General features: G+C 46.6%; 1 protein-coding gene across 2 annotated transcripts in view; it reads right to left on the reverse strand.

Annotated features, from left to right (window-relative positions):
• Window positions 1–1,677: 1,677 nt before the first annotated feature.
• The window catches only part of LOC102915996 (V-type proton ATPase subunit S1-like protein), a 34,580-nt gene continuing 18,233 nt past the window's right edge, over window positions 1,678–18,024 (reverse strand). For both annotated transcript variants that reach the window (XM_006980471.4, XM_042261603.2), the window contains exons 5-7: window positions 9,659–9,709; window positions 5,621–5,864; window positions 1,678–2,055 (exon numbers count right to left, since the gene is read on the reverse strand). In XM_006980471.4, the coding sequence (XP_006980533.1) occupies window positions 1,753–2,055; window positions 5,621–5,864; window positions 9,659–9,709 (598 nt within the window). In that variant the 3' untranslated portion in view covers window positions 1,678–1,752. The remainder of the gene's footprint in view (window positions 2,056–5,620; window positions 5,865–9,658; window positions 9,710–18,024) is intronic.

The following is an 18,024-nucleotide window of genomic DNA, read 5'->3' on the forward strand; positions in this document are numbered from 1 at the left end:
TGTCACCGGTGAATACTCAAGGCAACAACATGAAAATCCAGCTGTCACATCCATGGTCTGGGTTTAGCATTTTCAAATGTTAACAGAAATTCTGTTGGTTTCAAGCAAACTAGAGCTGAGGGATCATTTTGGGTCCCCACTTCTCCAAGCATCCCTTTTCTGCAGACCTCTCTGCGTAGCAGGTATGTGAACAGGGAGTCTTAGCTGCAGATTCTGCTCATCATCTAAGATAGAACTGGAGAACGGACCCATCACCACAGCCTCCAAACTCCACTCCTTTGTGTGCACTCTGAGTTTGGGGGAGGGGTATTCTTTGTAAAGCTGGGTGATGTGCACAATCTGGAGAGGAAAATGCCATGTCAGCTCTGTTACAAGGCAAGCACGTTCCTGCTTTGAAGAGACAGGGAATGAACCAGTCTTCAGTGTTCAGGTCTTCTGAGAACTGAAAAGGATTGCAGGCGGGGGGGCGGGGGGGGGTCCAGGAGGAGGAAAGTGGGAGGAGGAACATGGTGGCGGCTCCAGAATTTCCACTAAGCGAGAGTTTAGCGAGAGTTTAGGAGACACTCCCAGTGGGTGGGGATAAGCGCCTCACACAGCGTTCATCTTCTGCTACTCGTTTCAAGGATGTGCTCCATGGCCGACAGAAGTCTGCCACACCCAAACGAGGCCAGCCTGGGCTCACAGCCAGACAGAAAGGGCATGACCGTTGCCCCTACCACACAGCTGAGGCCCTGCTGCTTCTGAATGACAGAGCCCTTGACATAACAGTGCTCTGCCACAGACTGACGGCAGGGGACTGTGTTCTCTCTGCCACAGACTGATGGCAGGGGACAGTGTTCTCTCTGCCACAGACTGATGGCAGGGGACAGTGTTCTCTCTGCCACAGACTGATGGCAGCTTTCCAGAAGCAGGTCTAGGAAAGAGAGAAAAAGGAAGACTGCTTTCTTAAATGAAACTACAATGTAATTCCTGGGGGGGAAATGTAAATTGTTACAGAACACTTAAGGATCTGAACTTCTGCTGCCTCTCTCCATCCCCCCTCCACCCCCCAATCACCCCCACCCCCACCCCCACCCTGCTCTTTTGTCAGGGTTTCTACTGCTGTGAGGAAACACCGTGACCAAAGCAATGTGGGGAGGAAAGGGCTTGCTTGGCTTATGCTTTCCACATCACTGTTCATCACCAAAGGAAGTCAGGACAGGAACTCAAACAGGGCCAGAGCCTGGAGGCAGGAGCTGATGCAGAGGCCATGGAGTGGTGCTGCTTACCGGCTTGCTGGTCCTGACTTGCTCAACCTGCTTTCTTATAGAACCCAGGACTATCATCCCAGGGATGGCACCACCCACAGTGGGCTCAGCCCTCCCCTGTCAATTACTAATTAAGAAAATGTTCTACCCGATTGCCTACAGCTCAGTCTTAGGGAGGCATTTTCTCAGTTGAGGTTCCTCCTCTCAACGACTGTAGTTTGTATCAAGTTGATATAAAACTAGCCGTCAGGCCGCCTTTCTTTCCCTCTCTCTTGGTCATGTTTAAGGCATCAGTCCTGCTGATCAGACCCTGTGTGGTCCCTGAGGTAGTTTTGCACTGCCCCAGATCAACCTATCAAAACCAACAGATGCTAAAAACCAACTCGTTGCCAATGTCTCTCCTTTTTTTTTTTTTTTTTTAATCAAACAATTCAGACAGCACAGAAGAGAACAATGTCCTTCAGCCCTGGTTTCAGCCCTGGTGAGGAGACAGAGCCTCCTGCTGCTAAATATAGATTTTGCAGATCTGTTGGCTCCTCAGCTCGTAGCATTCAGCTCCCTGGCTCCCCAGCAGCTCCTTCTCCTCCCCGGTGTCTAACTCCCTCAGAGGCGGGAAGTGGGCAGGAGACGTGATGAACTCGTAGTGGCGGTCCAGATAGCGCAGGTAGATGAGCATGTGCAGGGCGTAGGCCAGCACCAGCAACAGAATCAGAGACATGACCAGGCCAATGAGAACAGCAGGCGAGAAGGAAGAGCTGCAGTCTCGGGCCTGGGCAAAGTGTGTCCCCTTGATGGAGAAGCCTTGGATCTGTCCAGAGAAAGAAAAGAGCAGAGGTGACCTGTGTCCTTTGTCTAAAAGTCGGTTCTCATTGTACTGGTGGTTCTGGGCCCCAGTTAACCAAATTTTATACATCGTGGTTAGTTTTATCAACCCCATAATCCAGAACCACCTAGGGAAAGAGTGTCAGTGAGGGAATGTGCATATCAGACTCCCTGTGGGCATGTCTGTTAGGGGAGGATCCTCTTAATTATGTAAATGGATGTGTTAAGACCCAGCCCACACTGGACTAGGCTAGGCCCTCTGGACACGGAAAACAGTTGTTTGGCTCGAACTGTTTGGGGGGCACCCAGGCAGGGGGATCAGGATCTGTCCCTGGTCTATGGTCAGGCTTCTGGGAATCCGGTGCCTGTGGTGTGACACCTTGCACAGTCTTGGTGCAGTGGGAAGGGGCTTGGACCTGCCTAGTGTGCTGGGCTCTGCTGACTCCCCATGGGAGACCTCGATTTGGGGGATGTGGAGATGCTAGGGGAAGAGGGCTGGGGGGTGAGAAGAGGGAGAAGGGGGGTCTGTGGATAGCATGAGGAGTGAGTAGAAATTTTCTTAATAAAGATAAATAAATAAATAAATAAATAAATAAATAAATAAATAAATAAATAAATAAATAAATAAAAAAGACCCAGCCCACTGTGGATGGCACCATTCCCTAGGTTCAGGTCCCAGACCCTGTAAACGTAAAGTAAGTGAGTGGCAGGCATGCAGTTGTGCTCTTGACTGTGGAAGTGGCTGGCTGCCTCAAGTTTCTGCTGCGGTGACTTCTTGAAATGATGGGCTGGAACCTGGAGCTGTGAGCCAAATGAAGTCTTTCTCCCTGAAAGTGGCTTTTTTTTTTTTTTTTTTTTTTTTAGTATTTTACTAAAGGTCACCAGGGCACATACCACCCCCAAATTGTAGAATAATTTAAGCACCTGATCTGGTAATTACGATCCTGCTTATTGGGACAATGAAGTTTTGTTTGAAGGCTCACAGCTATAGTGATATTTTATTTGTGCTGAAATGTGATTTTATTAGTATGTTAATAAAGTTGCCTGGAGATCAGAGCTCATAGCCATTAAGCAGAAGTCTGGCTGTGGTAGCACACGCCCTTAATACGATCACATGGCAAGCAGAGTCTCTGTGTGTTCAAGGACCCAGCCAAGAGTGGTGACACACGCCTTTAATCCCAGTACCAACCATAGAGACCTGGAGGTCTGTATAGACAGGCAATGATGAGGAAGTCATTGTGGTTGGGTTTAGAGCCAATGAGAAGGCAGAACAGAAAGGCAATAAAAAAGACAGGACACAGGAAGAAGGTCTCTCTCTCACAGGGGAATTGATGGCAGCGAGTTGTAAGCTAAAGGGAGCCGTGGCTCTGGCTCTGATCTCTGAGGCTTTAACTCTGTATTTGGCTCCATGTTTCTTATTTACTAAGACCGTTCAAAATTTCATCTATACACAGTGTAACCCTGCTGGCCCCAAACTCACTCACTCTTCCTGCTTCAGCCTCACGTATTCTGGGATTGCAGACAGGAGCCACCATCCCTTGAAACTTGATTTTTAAAGCAAAACCCACCACACACTCTGAGATGACCAAGCTGTGGCAACTAAGTCTCCTGGAATTCGAGACTCTGAAAGAAAACTTCTTGTAATCTGGGGTGATGTGAGTTCGTGTGAAACCACACTTCGGCTAATGTCGCTAACTCAGAGCGTGCTCTGGGCTTGAGAGGGGCAGCCTTGGACGCCACTGACAGGAAGATGCTGGAAGGCATCTCTTAGGGGGAACGTGAGTCCCGGTGTGGTAAAAACACCAACAGAAGCATACACGTGAAGGCTTTGTGTATACCAGACACTCCTTACCCGATTTAACCTTCTTGACGGCCTCTGAGCAAGTGGCTATTTTACTATAACGTTAGAGACTGTGGCCCAGCAACGTTCAGTAACTCACCTGGAGTCACACCGCAGAACGCGTGTGATGATAAAATTTACACCTGGGAAACCTGACTTCATACTTGGACTCAGTTTATGACTCCAAAGCTTCTGGTATCTTCCATCTCTGCTGCTCTTGTCCCTACCATAGAAGGCTTTACATGGATTCTACCCAAATCCCATGCCATTTTACATAAGGAATTTGAGCATGCATGGATTTGGTACCCCTGAAAGGAATTAGGGTCTACTGAGGGACAAATGTTGATTCTGTAAGAAAGACCAGCAAGTCTGCGGGGTGAGCATTCCTTTCCCCTGGCCTGATCCTGCATTCTTGCCTCTGTGTATGTTCTAGGTGCTTCCACAAGGCTGGCATACCCACCACCTGTGGGGAGCCTGATTTCATGCATACACGTTGCACCACCCAGGAGAGGACTGTGCTCCTCACAGCAAGCTCTCTGGAGTCTTGGGGGTCCTGTGATACATACCAGACTGTTTCTTCCTTATGCTGCGGCTCCAGAGCTTGGAAGCAAAGCTACTGTACCTCATCCAGCCAGCAGAGAGATTAATCCTGTGGGTTTGTGAACCAGTCTTGCTGGTGGCTTTGGAGTCATTTCCAGTCCTCGCTCCCTTTCCTTCCATTGGAAATCCCCACCCCTGGTGTTTTGTTATTTTTGTCACAATATATACATAGCATAAAATGTGTTGTCTTAACCACTAACATACGCTGGTATAAGTGGTATCGTTATTCCGTGCCTGGGAATGGCCCTGTCTCACACATATGAAGCCATGCATGTGCTTCATACATTGATGAAGATAGGTCAGAAATTGGCAAGGGTAAGTAACTTAACCGTGAAACAAAGAAATGATTTTCAAATCAGGTTTGCCTCACTCCAAAATGCATGCTCTTCCCTTCCTCTTGGCCTTTTGCCCACACGGTACCTCCCCCAAGCTGAGCGGAGTCTATATAAGTATGTATACCCAGGCATATATGGGAAAAGCAGGGACATGCCCTTAAAAGGGACATGCAAAGCCCTGCCTGCTACTTCAGTGAGGAAGCCCTGGCCACAAGAAAACAAGACAGAGGGACTTGATAGAATGTCCCCCAGCCTGAGAGGATTCTGGGATGTTGCAAAAGCGCCTGTCACGTTTCCCATGCCTTTCTCCCAAGGCTTTCAAGATCTCCGGGCTAATTTTGACTGGTTGATGATTCCATTCCCATGCTAACTGTCATCGCTGTCTTTCACACTGCAGATGTACTTCTTATCTGCCCTGATAAGATCACTGGTTCACTCTCACAGGGGAATAAAGTAATTGTCCCATGGTGCCTCTGCCCTCAGAGCCTCTGCGCCCAGGAAGTGTCAGTCACCAGGCTTCAGCCACAGCTGCCCTAGGGTTTAGATAAGGTGAGTGGGTAAACAGGAAAGCAGAAACCGAACCCTGGAGGGCTCAGGCAGAAGAAATTCACTATCCTGCTCCATCTCACGCCACCGAAGCCCCAGAATAAACTAATGCTACCTTAAAGGCACGCCCGCTCTTCCTTGAACACCTTGTTTTGGGTGACTTCAACAAACACTGAGTCTCTTTGGCACCGAGTGTGCAGGCGTATCCACCATATGTTTTAGTTTATTACCTGGAAATCAATAAACGTGACCTCCCACAGGCTTGCCACATCCTCGGCGCTGCTAAGCAACAGGAGAGCATCATTCCGCCGCCGCAGGCTGCTGACTCGTTGGCAGCGGTAGGAGTAACTTGACAGAGCATATATACCAGTTGCATTAAAAGTTGCTTGCACCGAATTGTTGAAGATAATCTCGACTCGGTGTAAACTAAACCAGCTCTGGCTGGACAGCTTGTTGTAATTGGTTAGGGTGAGCCTGAAAAGGATTGCACATTAATCAGTGTTAGCCAGCGCTCTTCGCCTGTCGCAGGCAGAGCGTCGTCTGTGGACGGTACCATGGCGCCCTCTTTTGTCAGGCTGTGGAATTGAATTGGGGAGCGGCTTCCCTTTGGCGCCAAACAAGAGCCTGTTTAGTGAGTGCCGACAGGAAAAGAGCAATATGAAAATCTACCAAGGATGGGGAGAGGGCTGTTTTTTCTAAGAAACAACTTATATGTTTACTATTGCAACAAATTTGACAAGAAACTTAGATGTATATTAACACAGCATTAAGTTGTAAAATAATAGTAATAGCTTTTATGTGCCAGCCACACTTGTTACTCCTGTGTATTTACTTAAGCTGACTACTGCACTATGAGAAAGACATTATTGTTACTCTAGCGTCGTATATGAAGAACTGAGCCCAGAGGAACAACATACTTTGCTCAGTTTCTCTCAGAATGTTGTGTTTAGCTGCCTTTCAGTTGCAAGCTGAGACCAGCACCCTCACTGCTAACAGCTTTAAAGTGGAACATTCTCCATACACAGAAAACATATAGCAAATATAGCTCGTGGCAATTGTCTTTTTTAAAAAAATGAAATATTACATAGAACAAAAGTGAAGAATGATGGGATTAAAACCTCAGTAGTAATTGCAAATATGGGATAGATTATCAGTGACTTTTATTTTCTTATTCTTTTTGTTGTTGTTCTTTGTTTTTTTTGTTTTTCTACACAGGGTTTCTCTATGTATCCCTGGCTGTCCTGGAACTCATGAGATCCACCTGCCTCTGCCTCCTGAATGCTGAAATTAAAGGCATGCACCACCACTGCCTGGCTTATTTTCTTCTTCTGTTTTGTTTTGTTTTGTTTTGTTTTGTTTTGTTTTGTTTTGTTTTGTTTTGTTTTGTTTTGTTTGAGACAGGGTTTCTCTGCATAGCTTTGGAGCCTGTCCTGGAACTCGCTCTGTAGACCAGGCTAGCCTTGAACTCACAGAGATCTGCCTGGCTCTGCCTCCCAAGTGCTGGAATTAAAGGCGTGCACCCCCCACCACCCAGCTATTTTCTTATTCCTATATTGTGATATTTCTGATTTTTCTGTTTTCATGGGGTTTCTTTATCTGCTTTTGTGCTCCTGTAGAAGCAGCTCCTGAGACAAAGACAGGAGGAACGTGAGGATTCGGTCATTCGGGTATACAGAAAAGAGCAATGCTAGTCAACAGGAGGTCACCAGTGGGGAGGTTGTTAGGTGTTTTCACAGAAGACAAGGACCAAATGAAGACTCCTGGGAGTCCAGGTATAAAAGAGTCTCTGAGCAGCCTCACTCGGGGTGGAGGAAGCTGGGGTGCCAAGGACAGAAGGCATAGTTCATGGTATGGGTCTGGGGTCACTCAGAGATTCACCATGACCAGGAATACATTTTAATAATTTTTTTTTAAAAAAAAAAAAGAGTCTTTTTATTTAGGTACAGGCATCCAATGTGGGTGGGGTGAGGACTACACCTGAGACCCATCTCAGGATGCAGCCCCTGGCCACATCAGCCCAAGGCTTGTAAGGACAAAGCCGGCAAGATGCCAGGCAGTCTGCCCACATGAAGGCAGGGTCTGATTTTAACATGTATGTCTTGCAGTTGTCCTAGTCATCTTTGAGCAAAGTAAGCAAGTTTGGTTACAGAAGCAGAAGTAGCCATTAGTTTTATGACCCGCTGTCTTGCTAGAACAGCAAACCTTACAAGATCGGTCAATTTAACAATAGTCTTCAATGTCTGGGAGAAAAGGACTGTGGACTGCTAGGGTCCAGCCTGCACAAGGTAGGGGCTTCTTACTTATTAGAGACTTTTTTTTTTTTTTTGGTCTCTCGAGCATAGTAAGTCTAAACTTTAAACCCTCATAGTTAGGGTTTCTGTTACTATGATAAAAGTACCATAACCTAAATCGCCTTGAGGAGGTAACTTCCTGAATAACCACCATCACTGAGGCAAATCAAGGCAGGAACTCCACGAAGTGGGAACCTGGTAACAGGAGCTGATGCAGAGGCCATGGAGGAGTGTTGGCTTGCTCTCCATGGCCTGCTCAGTCTGCTTTCTTAGCGAACCCAGGACTACTTGCTAAGAAGTGGCACCACCCACAGTGGGCTGGGCTCTCCCACATCAATCACTAAGAAGTAAGAAAATGCTCAATAGCCTTGCATGTGGGCCAGTCTTATGGGGGAGGCATTTTCTCAACTGTGGCTCCCCTGCTCAAATATGTCAAGCTCTGCATCAACAAAAACTAGCCAGAAGAGCCTTCTTTGGGCTGTTGGGCAAGTTGAGTTCTACTATGCTCAAAAGGCAAGATCCAAGTAGACATGGAGTATGGACATGTATGCGACACAGCTTTTTCCTAAGTGATGATGATGATGATGATGATGATGATGTTACAGAGGTTTTTTTCTGGTTTTTCAAGTATTTGAATACACAAAGTTATGATGTGAATTTCTGAGAGAAAGGCGGGGCATGTAGTCATTCTCAAGCACGTCTGCCTACAGAACCTTTGATTGGAGACTCGTAAATATTGCACCATAGAGCATGCAGTGCAGGAGAGAGTGCTTGCCCAGCATACCCTACTTGTTTTCCAGGTAAAGTTGAAGACAAAAGTGCTCATCTCCACTAAAAAGCTCATCTCCACTAAAAAGCTCATCTCCACTAAAAAGCTCATCTCCACTAAAAAGTTCATCTCCACTAAAAAGCTCATCTCCACTAAAAAGTCCTATAGGAAGGGAAGCTCTGGTGTGTGTGTGTGTGTATGTGTGTGTGTGTGTGTGTGTGTGTGTGTGTGTTCATGTGTAAGCCTGAGGACAATCCCCCCACCCTGCTTCCTAGTACTGGGGTTATAACCAATAACAGCACACCCAGCTTTTTAGCATGATTTTGGGGGTCATGCCCAGGTCCTTCTGCTTGCACTGACTGAGCCATCTCCCCAGCCCACGCACTGAATTTTTGCCTTCAAATGTCTTGATCACCAACTGCTGAGAAAATTATTGATATCTTTTTATGGGAAGTAAAACTGTTTGAAACAGGATCTTACTTTGTAGCGTTGGTTGGTTTAGAACTCATTATGTTTACTCAAGCTGACAGAGGTCCGCTTGCCTCTACTTCCAGAGTGCTGGGATTGAAGGGTGTGCCGCCCAACACAAGAAGAAAAGTGTTTGCCTTCAAATTGCTTGATTACTGGCTGCTAAGATAAATCATTATCCTTAGAGGTAGCCTTCTAACACAAGCAGAGGAAAATGGAGGCCGGCATTGACTGTCTGCTGGGACATTATGACAGCAAAGACCTCTTCACTGCAGGCAAATCGTGGGACTCTTATGAGAAGCTACAAGGAACCTTAAAGCAGAGCCTGAAGCCTAGTGGGCTCTACTCAGTATTGTTCTTTGTTCTGGGTTCTCAGTTCATGTGCTCTGAAAACCCTCACTGAAGAGAGCGAGATCGTGGTTATACATGATGGTGATGATGATGATGATGATGATGATGATGATGATGATGATGATGATGAAGAAAACATTCCTGCTGGATCTTCTTGCCCATAACCACTGAATTCTCAGAGTACTGAGCTATGTATGGGCTTTGATGTATAGGAAGCATTCCTACAGAATCCCGTCAGACATGGCTACTGACCTCTCATCGTACTTAGATATGGATCTGATGTGTCACAGGAAGGGTACATGCCTGGCCCTTGATACTCATGGTGGGGTGGGGGATAAATTCAGTAGAACATAGTCTATCTGACATGCAGAAATTGTAGCACTACCTACCTGATGTCAAGATCCTTAGGCTTTTCAGCATCCCCAAACTTCAGAGACAACCTAAGAGAATGGAAACAGCACAGTCATCAAAATCGGAATGGCTGAGAGTGCAAGATGCTCAGATGGAGGGGCACCTGCTCCAGGCCCGATGACTGACTTCTGACATCGATGTCTGGAGCCCACGTGGTGGAAGGAGAGAGTCAGTTCCTGCAAGTCATCTTCTGACCTCCACACAGACACTGTGGTTTGAGCACACATGCACACCTGCGTATCAGTGGGCACACACGCACACACACACACACACACAGAGAGAGAGAGAGAGAGAGAGAGAGAGAGAGAGAGAGAGAGAGAAATAATTATTTAAATTATGCTCCGCATTATTGGGCATTAGGAAAACATAAACTAAAAACACATTTACACATCATAGAACAACAAAAAAGATGATTAAACGTCTTCCATGCGGAACTCACAAGCTTTTGATAACTATATTCATGCATACTTTTCTGAAGGTAAATACTAGCTTCCCTGGGTTGATTCATTCAGGAACAACAGGTTCTTTTTTGTTTGGTTGGTTGGTTGGTTTTTTTTTTTTTGTTTTGTTTTGTTTTTTGTTTTTGTTTTTGTTTTTGTTTTTTTGTTTTTTTGTTTTTTTGAGATGGGGTTTCTCTGTGTAACAGTCCTGGCTGTCCTGAAACTTGCTTTGCAGACTAGGCTGTCCTGGAACTGGCTTTGTAGACCAGGCTGGTCTCGAACTCACTGAGATCTGCTTGTCTCTCCCTCCCAAGAACCTCGATTAAAGGTGTGCACCACCACTACCAGGCCCAGGAACAACAGTTTTAATTCTCCTCTTGACACAATTCATCCCCCTGGGCAGCATAATGAGAGCCCAACATTATTCCTGGGATCTGGGGAGTCCAAAGTTGACGTGGAGAGTTAGTGGCTCTTTCCTCACCTCCTGAATAAGACAGAAAACCATCCGTTCCCTCAGTGTTGACAGATTCTCCTTGGGAAAAGAAGAAAGGAGATTCTGGGCTCATACCATGGGGGTAAGTGGAAGAATTTAAAAACTCTGGATGGAAGCAGCTGGCCTACCACGAAGGACAGGAATGACTGCACGTTTAAGATCTGTGTCTCATAAATGTTCCCAGCAGGAAGATGTGTCCCGCTGTCTCTCCAGCCCTTTGCCATGCAGACAAATTGCCCTAAGGCCTAACTTTCTTACTAACTCCAAAGCGCATCCTTTAGCCCAAGGCCAGTGAATGTGTTCAGAAAGTATTAACCACGCAGTAACTTTTATTAAAGGATTTTCTCTACAGCTTCATACCAAAGAAAACATGAAGCAAATGGGTAATCCTTCTAGGAAGGCAAAACGGTTCATTTTCAACCGGGTAGGAGGTGTTTACCCACCCAGGGAGTACAGAAGGATCAGGAGTTCAAGGCCAGCCTCGATTACAAAGTTTGAAGCCAACTTGGAGTACAAAAGACTGTGTCTCAAAAAAATAAGGATTCACTTTTTTTAAAGTTTGGAGCCAGATGTGATGTTGCACGCCTCTAATACCATCACTAGGGAGACTGAGGCAGCAGGATTGCCGTGAGCTTACAGTCATACTACACTATGGAGCGAGTTCTGAGCTAGCCTGACTACAGTATATGACCCAAAAGAACTTAAAAGTGTTTAAGATTAAAATTTAGCAGTTTTGTAGAATGTTAAGGATGCCTAAATGATATAATTTGGCCCTTCTATGTGGAAAGTAACTAAGAAATGAAACCCATACTGCCACAAAGACTCATACAAGAATATTCATAACTATCTGATAAGTTACATAAGGGAGAGCGGCAAACTTCTAGCATCAATGGGTGAATGGATAATTAAGTTGTGATACACCCATACAATGGAATGCTGCTCGGCAGGGAAAAAGAGTATTGCACTGGTCACAGAAGATTGCCTCGGTCATTATGTTAAGTGAAAGAAGCCACAATAAAAGAGAGAACATACTACATGGCCATATTTACATAAACTTCTAGGAAACACAAATTAATCCTGAATGAGAGGAACTAAACCAACGGTTACCTGGAAAGGTGGCTCTGATGCAGGCGACGGACTAGAAAGGGTAAAAAGTGTATTCCAGACATGATGAAAGCGGTTGGTTGTGGTGATGGTATTATGTGTGAGCATGTATATGACAAGTGATCACAAGATACACTTGGATCTGTGCAGGTTCTTACTCTTCCCTCGTATTTCCAAATAGCGTTAGAAATATAAGAATGATGAGCCGCATGTTTATAGTGGGAAAATATAAGAAATTTAAATATACAAAGATCGCTGCTGCTATATCAGTAAAACATCTAGAAGTCAGAAGACCTTAACATGCCTTAAGAAATCAAGAGAGCAAAAGCAAATAGCCAAGAATGGTAGATAGCACACTGTGATTTCCTCAGCCTGGCCTACTCCCCAGAAACAGAAAGATCAGTGGCTGTACTGAACTCTGTCATAACACTGCTGATGGGGACGGGATGTGATGATGACAAAATAAATCATATAGCTAAGACTGGTAAAGGAAATATTTATTTCCTAACAGGGTCAACTTGGACACCTTGAAAGTGCCTGTTTGAAAACACTTTCACAAAGGTAGAGCAGAAACCGTGGGAGTGGCCAGCTAGTGACTGGTCCAGCTTGTGCCCATACCATGAGAGGGACCTAACACCTGACACTGCCTGGGGGGCCCGGACCCAGAGGCTGGATGGCCCAGAGACCAAACATGACTGGCAAAAAAAAGATTGTCAATGTAATAATGCCTCATGATAATCTGCTCTACTAATAGACTGGTGCCTAACTGTCATCAGAGAGGCTTCACCCAACAATTGATGGAAACAGATGCAGAGACCCACAGCCACATTAAGTGGAGCTCAGGGAATCCTGAGGAAGAGGGAGAGGGAGGATTGTAGAAGCCAGAGGGGTCAAGGACAGCACAAAAGAACCCACAGAATCAACTAACCTAGACTCATAGAGGCTCACGGAGACTGAATCACCAACCAGAGAACTTGCATGGGACTGACCTAGGCCCTCTACATACATGTGACAGTTGTGTAACTTGGTCTTCTTGTGGGACTCCCAATAGTGGGAGCAGGGGCTGTCTCTGACTCTGTTGCCTGCTTTTGGGACCTTTTCTCTGCCTCTTCCAGATTTGATACATACCATGGCTAGCTGATATCCATGGGAGGCCCATCTGTATCTGAAGAGAAACTGAGGAGTGGATGGAGTCGGGGGAGGGGTTGGAGGAGAGGGGGGGAATACCAGTCAGGATATAAAAACAAAATAAATGAATAAATAATTACAAAAAAAAAAAAAAACACTTTCAAAGCTTCTTTATCAAGTAAAGCGTCAAGAGATCCCTACCCTAATGGTATTTTGACTGTCCAATACAAACTACTAAAGAAATCGTTTTAAAGAAACAAAATACACCACGTATGGTGGCGCACACCTTTAATCCCAGCACTTGGGAGGCAGAGGCAGGCGGATCTCTGAGTTCCAGGACAGCCAGGCTTTCACAGTGAAACACTATCTGGAAAAACCAAAAGGAAAGAAGAAGAAAACAAAGAAAGAGAGAGAGAGAGAGGGGGGAGGGAGGGAGGAAGGAAGGAAGAAGAGGAGGGGGAGGGGAGGGGAGGGGGAAGGAAGGAAGGAGAGAGAGAGAGAGAGAGAGAGAGAGAGAGAGAGAGAGAGAGAAAGGAGGGGAGGGAAGGGGAGGGGAGGGGAGGGGAGGGGAGGGGAGGGGAGGGGAGGGGAGGGGAGGGGAGGGGAGGGGAGGGGAGGGAAAGGAACTTGAATTTAATTAACTGTTCACTCTCAGGATGGTTTCTCTAGCTCTTCCGATGGACCACACTAGCTCGGTCACTCAGAAGCTTGCTCTGCACTAATGAACCAAACTTCAGAGCAAAGCCATCTCAAGCAGTCGGTCATCACCCTGTGAGAAAACTGACCAGCTCCCAGCAGCGACCCACCGACCCACGGGGCTTTTCCCAGCAGGCTTGCTTTGGGGGGAAGCAGGAAAGCAGACTGCTCTGGAGCAAAGAGCTTGAAGCTGGATTTCAACTAAGCTAATTCACCATTTGCTCAGCGAGGGTCTCGCAGGTGCCAGATGCCACACAACAACAGGAACACAAAAATGGGTACAACCCAGAGCAAAGGAACTCACTCGGCACCCCGTTCTTACATTTAAAACAGACCCTGAATTCTTCGGGCTATAAATGCCCAACCTCAAAATGCGCGCAGATGCTGGGACTGTGTTCTATTTGCAGGGCTTTCACTATTTAAAAAGACTTCCATAGCAAATCTGTCTGCCAAATTTGCCCCTCCCTGAGCGTTTCATTTCCAAAAGCTAAAACATGCTCATCTTTTTCCAATCTGGGCTTTTGACCTTACATGGCTATGTCTTCGTTTGGGTTTGTTCTGTCAGACACCAGGGTTCCCCCACAGGCACAGCAGAGGCATCTCACTGTTCTACGGAATTCTCAGGGATAAGTATCAGGGGCTCTTACCTGCTGGAACTAAAACTCTCACTTCCTGAGAAGAAGCCCCAGCATGCTCTCTGGGTGGGGGTGCTCCCCGGCTGCCTGTATCTCACCTGAGCAGGACTGCAGGAGTCGGGGGGGGGGGGGGGGGGGGGGGGCTGCCTACCCGGGGCTCACACCTGAACATACTTCTAGGGAGGTGACTAGGAAGATACCATATCAATGCCTGCCCAATCTTGCTGTGGGACGGTCTGTATGTCAAATTACTCTGATTGGTCAATAAATAAAACACTAATTGGCCAGTGGCCAGGCAGGAAGTAGGTGGGACAAGGAGAGAGAATTGTGGGAAGCAGAAAGCTAAGGCAGAGAGACACTGCAGCCACCGCCATGACCAGCAGCATGTGAAGATGCCGGTAAGCCACCAGCCACGTGGCAAGGCATAGATTTATGGAAATGGATTAATTTAAGCTATAAGAACAGTTAGCAAGAAGCCTGCCACGGCCATACAGTTTGTATGCAATATAAGTCTCTGTGTTTACTTGGTTGGGTCTGAGCGGCTGTGGGATTGGCGGGTGACAAAGATTTGTCCTGACTGTGGGCAAGGCAGGAAAACTCTAGCTACACAATCTCTCATTTATGCACTGTGAAAACCAAAAAGTGGCTGGACAGAGGACTCATCTGTTAAGAGCACTTGTTGCTCTTCCAGAGATCTGGGGTTCGGTTCCCAGCACCCATGTCGGGAGGCTAACAACAGCTTCAGGGGATCCAACACCCTCTTGTCACCTCTGCAGACACCCGAACACACATGCGCGCACACACAAATGAAGTCACATAAATAAAAACTAAACCAATCTTTAAAAATATTTAAAAAGAGAGAAAAAGCAAAAAGCCCCAAGGCTTCTCCAACAGGTGGTTGCACAGCACTGTGTTCCATCGCACTTGGTGTTGAGAAGAAAGGGGCGGGCCGCACTGGACGGGTCCTCCGGAGTGTATACTTACAGTACCTCAGCTGCTTTTCATGATCCTGTGAGATAAGGGTAAGAGGAAGGTGCTAACATGTCCCCTTTAAAGCCAATTTAGAACCCCGGTGGAGCTCTTGTAAGGTCCCTAGCCTCACTCAGCCTGAATTCCTTATGACCCATAGGAGAGGACGACACCAGATGTGGAGACCTCACCAGCCCTGGCCTCTGGGAAAGGTACAAAGGCTGTCAGCTACAATGAATAGTTGCCACCATCTCCATCTGTCATGTGACAAGCCCACAGGTCCTATAGGCACACAGCTCTCCCCAGAACTGGACCTGCAAGACAAGCTTTGGTTTTTCTCCATGCATAGTTTCCACTGATGACTAAATTCTCCACAGCCCAGTCAAAAACTGAGCTGCCCTGGTTCGTCCCACAGCCCCCTAATGTCAGGCTAAATGGAACCACAGCCAGCCCTGAGCAAGCAAGCTTTTCCCCCAGGCAATCAGCATCTCTCCATGCAACGGACCACAAATCAAGAGCCCTGTAGGGAATTCATTAGAGACTGGGGAAAAAAAAGTCCTGAGCCCTAGGCGGTGTGGGCAGCTCTCCCATAGTCCTTGATAGCTGTGCTGAAACAAGAGATGCAAATGTGGATGGATTCGTAACAGTTCTCTAAATCTCGAAATTATTATAATCCCTTAAGTTCCTACTAGAAGACAGTCATTCTGAAGAGCAAAGAAGAATGCATAATATCCCTGAAAGACCCTAACCCTTCAGGCTTAAACCCCCCAAGCCCCAGGAGAATAAGGAACTAAAGAGAAAACTAGTTCCAAGGGCAACCTGACTCAGCCACTACTCAATCACCCCTACAACAATGTAACAATGTAAAGAGATTTCTGTTAAGAGATGTGCTCAACTGTGACTGGGATAGTTGCAAGTGTTCCAGGAAGGACCACTGTGACCTTTGTGTAAACTCCACTCCTGCCCTGATACCCTCCTTGAGGTTTCAGGAAGAATGTACATGCAGATGTGACTGTACCCACTCTGTGATCAGACCATGATCTTGTGAAACGAAATTGTATGGGAATTGTAATCTTATGGCCTTTGTGGGTTTTTCCTTTAAAAGCCCCCATGGGGCTGCAGTAAGATGCGACTCTTGCTCTTAGGAGCAGAGTTTGCCCGTCTGTACAGTTGCTTCAATAAAAACCTGGTGCTGTTGTATCAACTGGCCTGGAGTCTGGGTTCTTGGGGTGCCCCCTCGAGAAGGTAGTACCCTGGGTCTGGGGATCTATCATTTGGAGATTCCACCGAGATTTTTGGGGTGCCCCCGGGCCCCCACTCTGCCAGCTGGAGGTAAAAAAACGAGCTCAATCCATGTTTTATGTTATTGTGTCTTGTCTTTTGTCTGGTTGATTTGGCGTTTGTATTCTGTGCCTGCAGAAGTATGCAGGACTTGTGTCTGCGACTTATGTGGGAGAACAGACGTGCTCAGACGTCCCCGGGTCCCCACTCTGGAGGTCTCCTCTGGAGTGATCTGAAGAAGGAGAGGAGTCTCTCCTTCCCTGGGGGAGCAAGGCTGTTCGAAGCAACCACTCCCATTTGAATTTGAATTTGTTATTTTTTACTTTTGGTTTTGTAGCTGAATCAACTACTGCGCGGACTGTGTCTGTCCTTGTCCTCTTTATGTTTTTTGGGAGTCTGTCTTTTGCCTCTACCTTTCTGTCTCCATATGGGGCAACAACTAACTACCCCCTAAGTTTGACTTTAGATAACTGGAGAGATGTGCTCGCCCGGGCTCACAACGCCTGTCTGGAAGTCAAGAAAAAGAAATGGATGACCTGTTCCTCGAAATGGCCGGCCTTTGGGGTCGGCTGCCTGGGAAACGGGACTTTTAACATTGATTGATGTCATTTTGTAGGTGCCTGGGTGAAGCTGTTCCTCACTGCTTCGCCTGCCCCAGCAACAGTGGGGCTCCGACCCCCACCTCTTCCTTCTCAAACTCCCCTTGTCCCTTCAGCGCTGGCTGCCCTCGGACCCTTTCCCACTCCCTCCCTTCCCCAGAGCAGTGGCCTCCGCTCAGTGGGTGGCCAAATCCCATACTGGCACGGACTAACTGAACTCCCCCATTGCTTACTTACACTCTCTCTGATCAGAGCACAGGCAGCGGCTGCACAGCTGCTGCTTCGGGGACCCAGGGCACCACTGAGAAGTCTAGGCAGCCTGTGAGCATCGGGGCAGAGCTGGCAGGAGCCAGCTGGAGCCTCGAGGAGCTCAGAGTGTGGGTGCTGGTAGAGAACTAACTGCCCTTCCAGGGTTGCAGCTACAGGTGTGGGCCCAGCCAGGGCATGGAGTCACTTTTTAGTCTGCCTCTCTTGTGTACTTGAAAATCTGAGATTAAAAGCAATCTTTTGTCCCCATGGTGCATGCCTTCCTGTCCTCTTCATCTCCCATGCTGTTGGGTGGGGGTCCCAAGACCTGCCCTAGGGCTAAAACCTGATCAGGGTCTGGCTCTAGGAAGGGAATGTCACTCCCTATATGAGGCTATGATGTAAAAGGTCAGTAAACTGTTTGTTATGGTTTCTTATACCTGCAAATTATGAATTTAAAAATTAATTCTGGTTGGTTTTCATTTTAAAAATGGCTAATGATTCTACAAACTGCTTATGTGTGTATACGGACAGGTATGTGACTTAAAAATGTAAGCAAGCTTTAACTGTATGTATGTATATATGTAACTTGGATCCAACTGTGTGTATGTATGCAAGTAATTATTGTTTTAATATATATATCACCTAAGTACTTAAAATTTAAATAGATAACAACATATGTTTAAGAAATAAGATATTTGATAAATATTAAAGCTACATGCTTTTTTTTTTTTTTTTTTTTTTTTTTTTTTT

This window comes from Peromyscus maniculatus, chromosome 15, assembly GCF_049852395.1.
Source record: "Peromyscus maniculatus bairdii isolate BWxNUB_F1_BW_parent chromosome 15, HU_Pman_BW_mat_3.1, whole genome shotgun sequence".
NCBI classification, from domain to species: domain Eukaryota; kingdom Metazoa; phylum Chordata; class Mammalia; order Rodentia; family Cricetidae; genus Peromyscus; species Peromyscus maniculatus.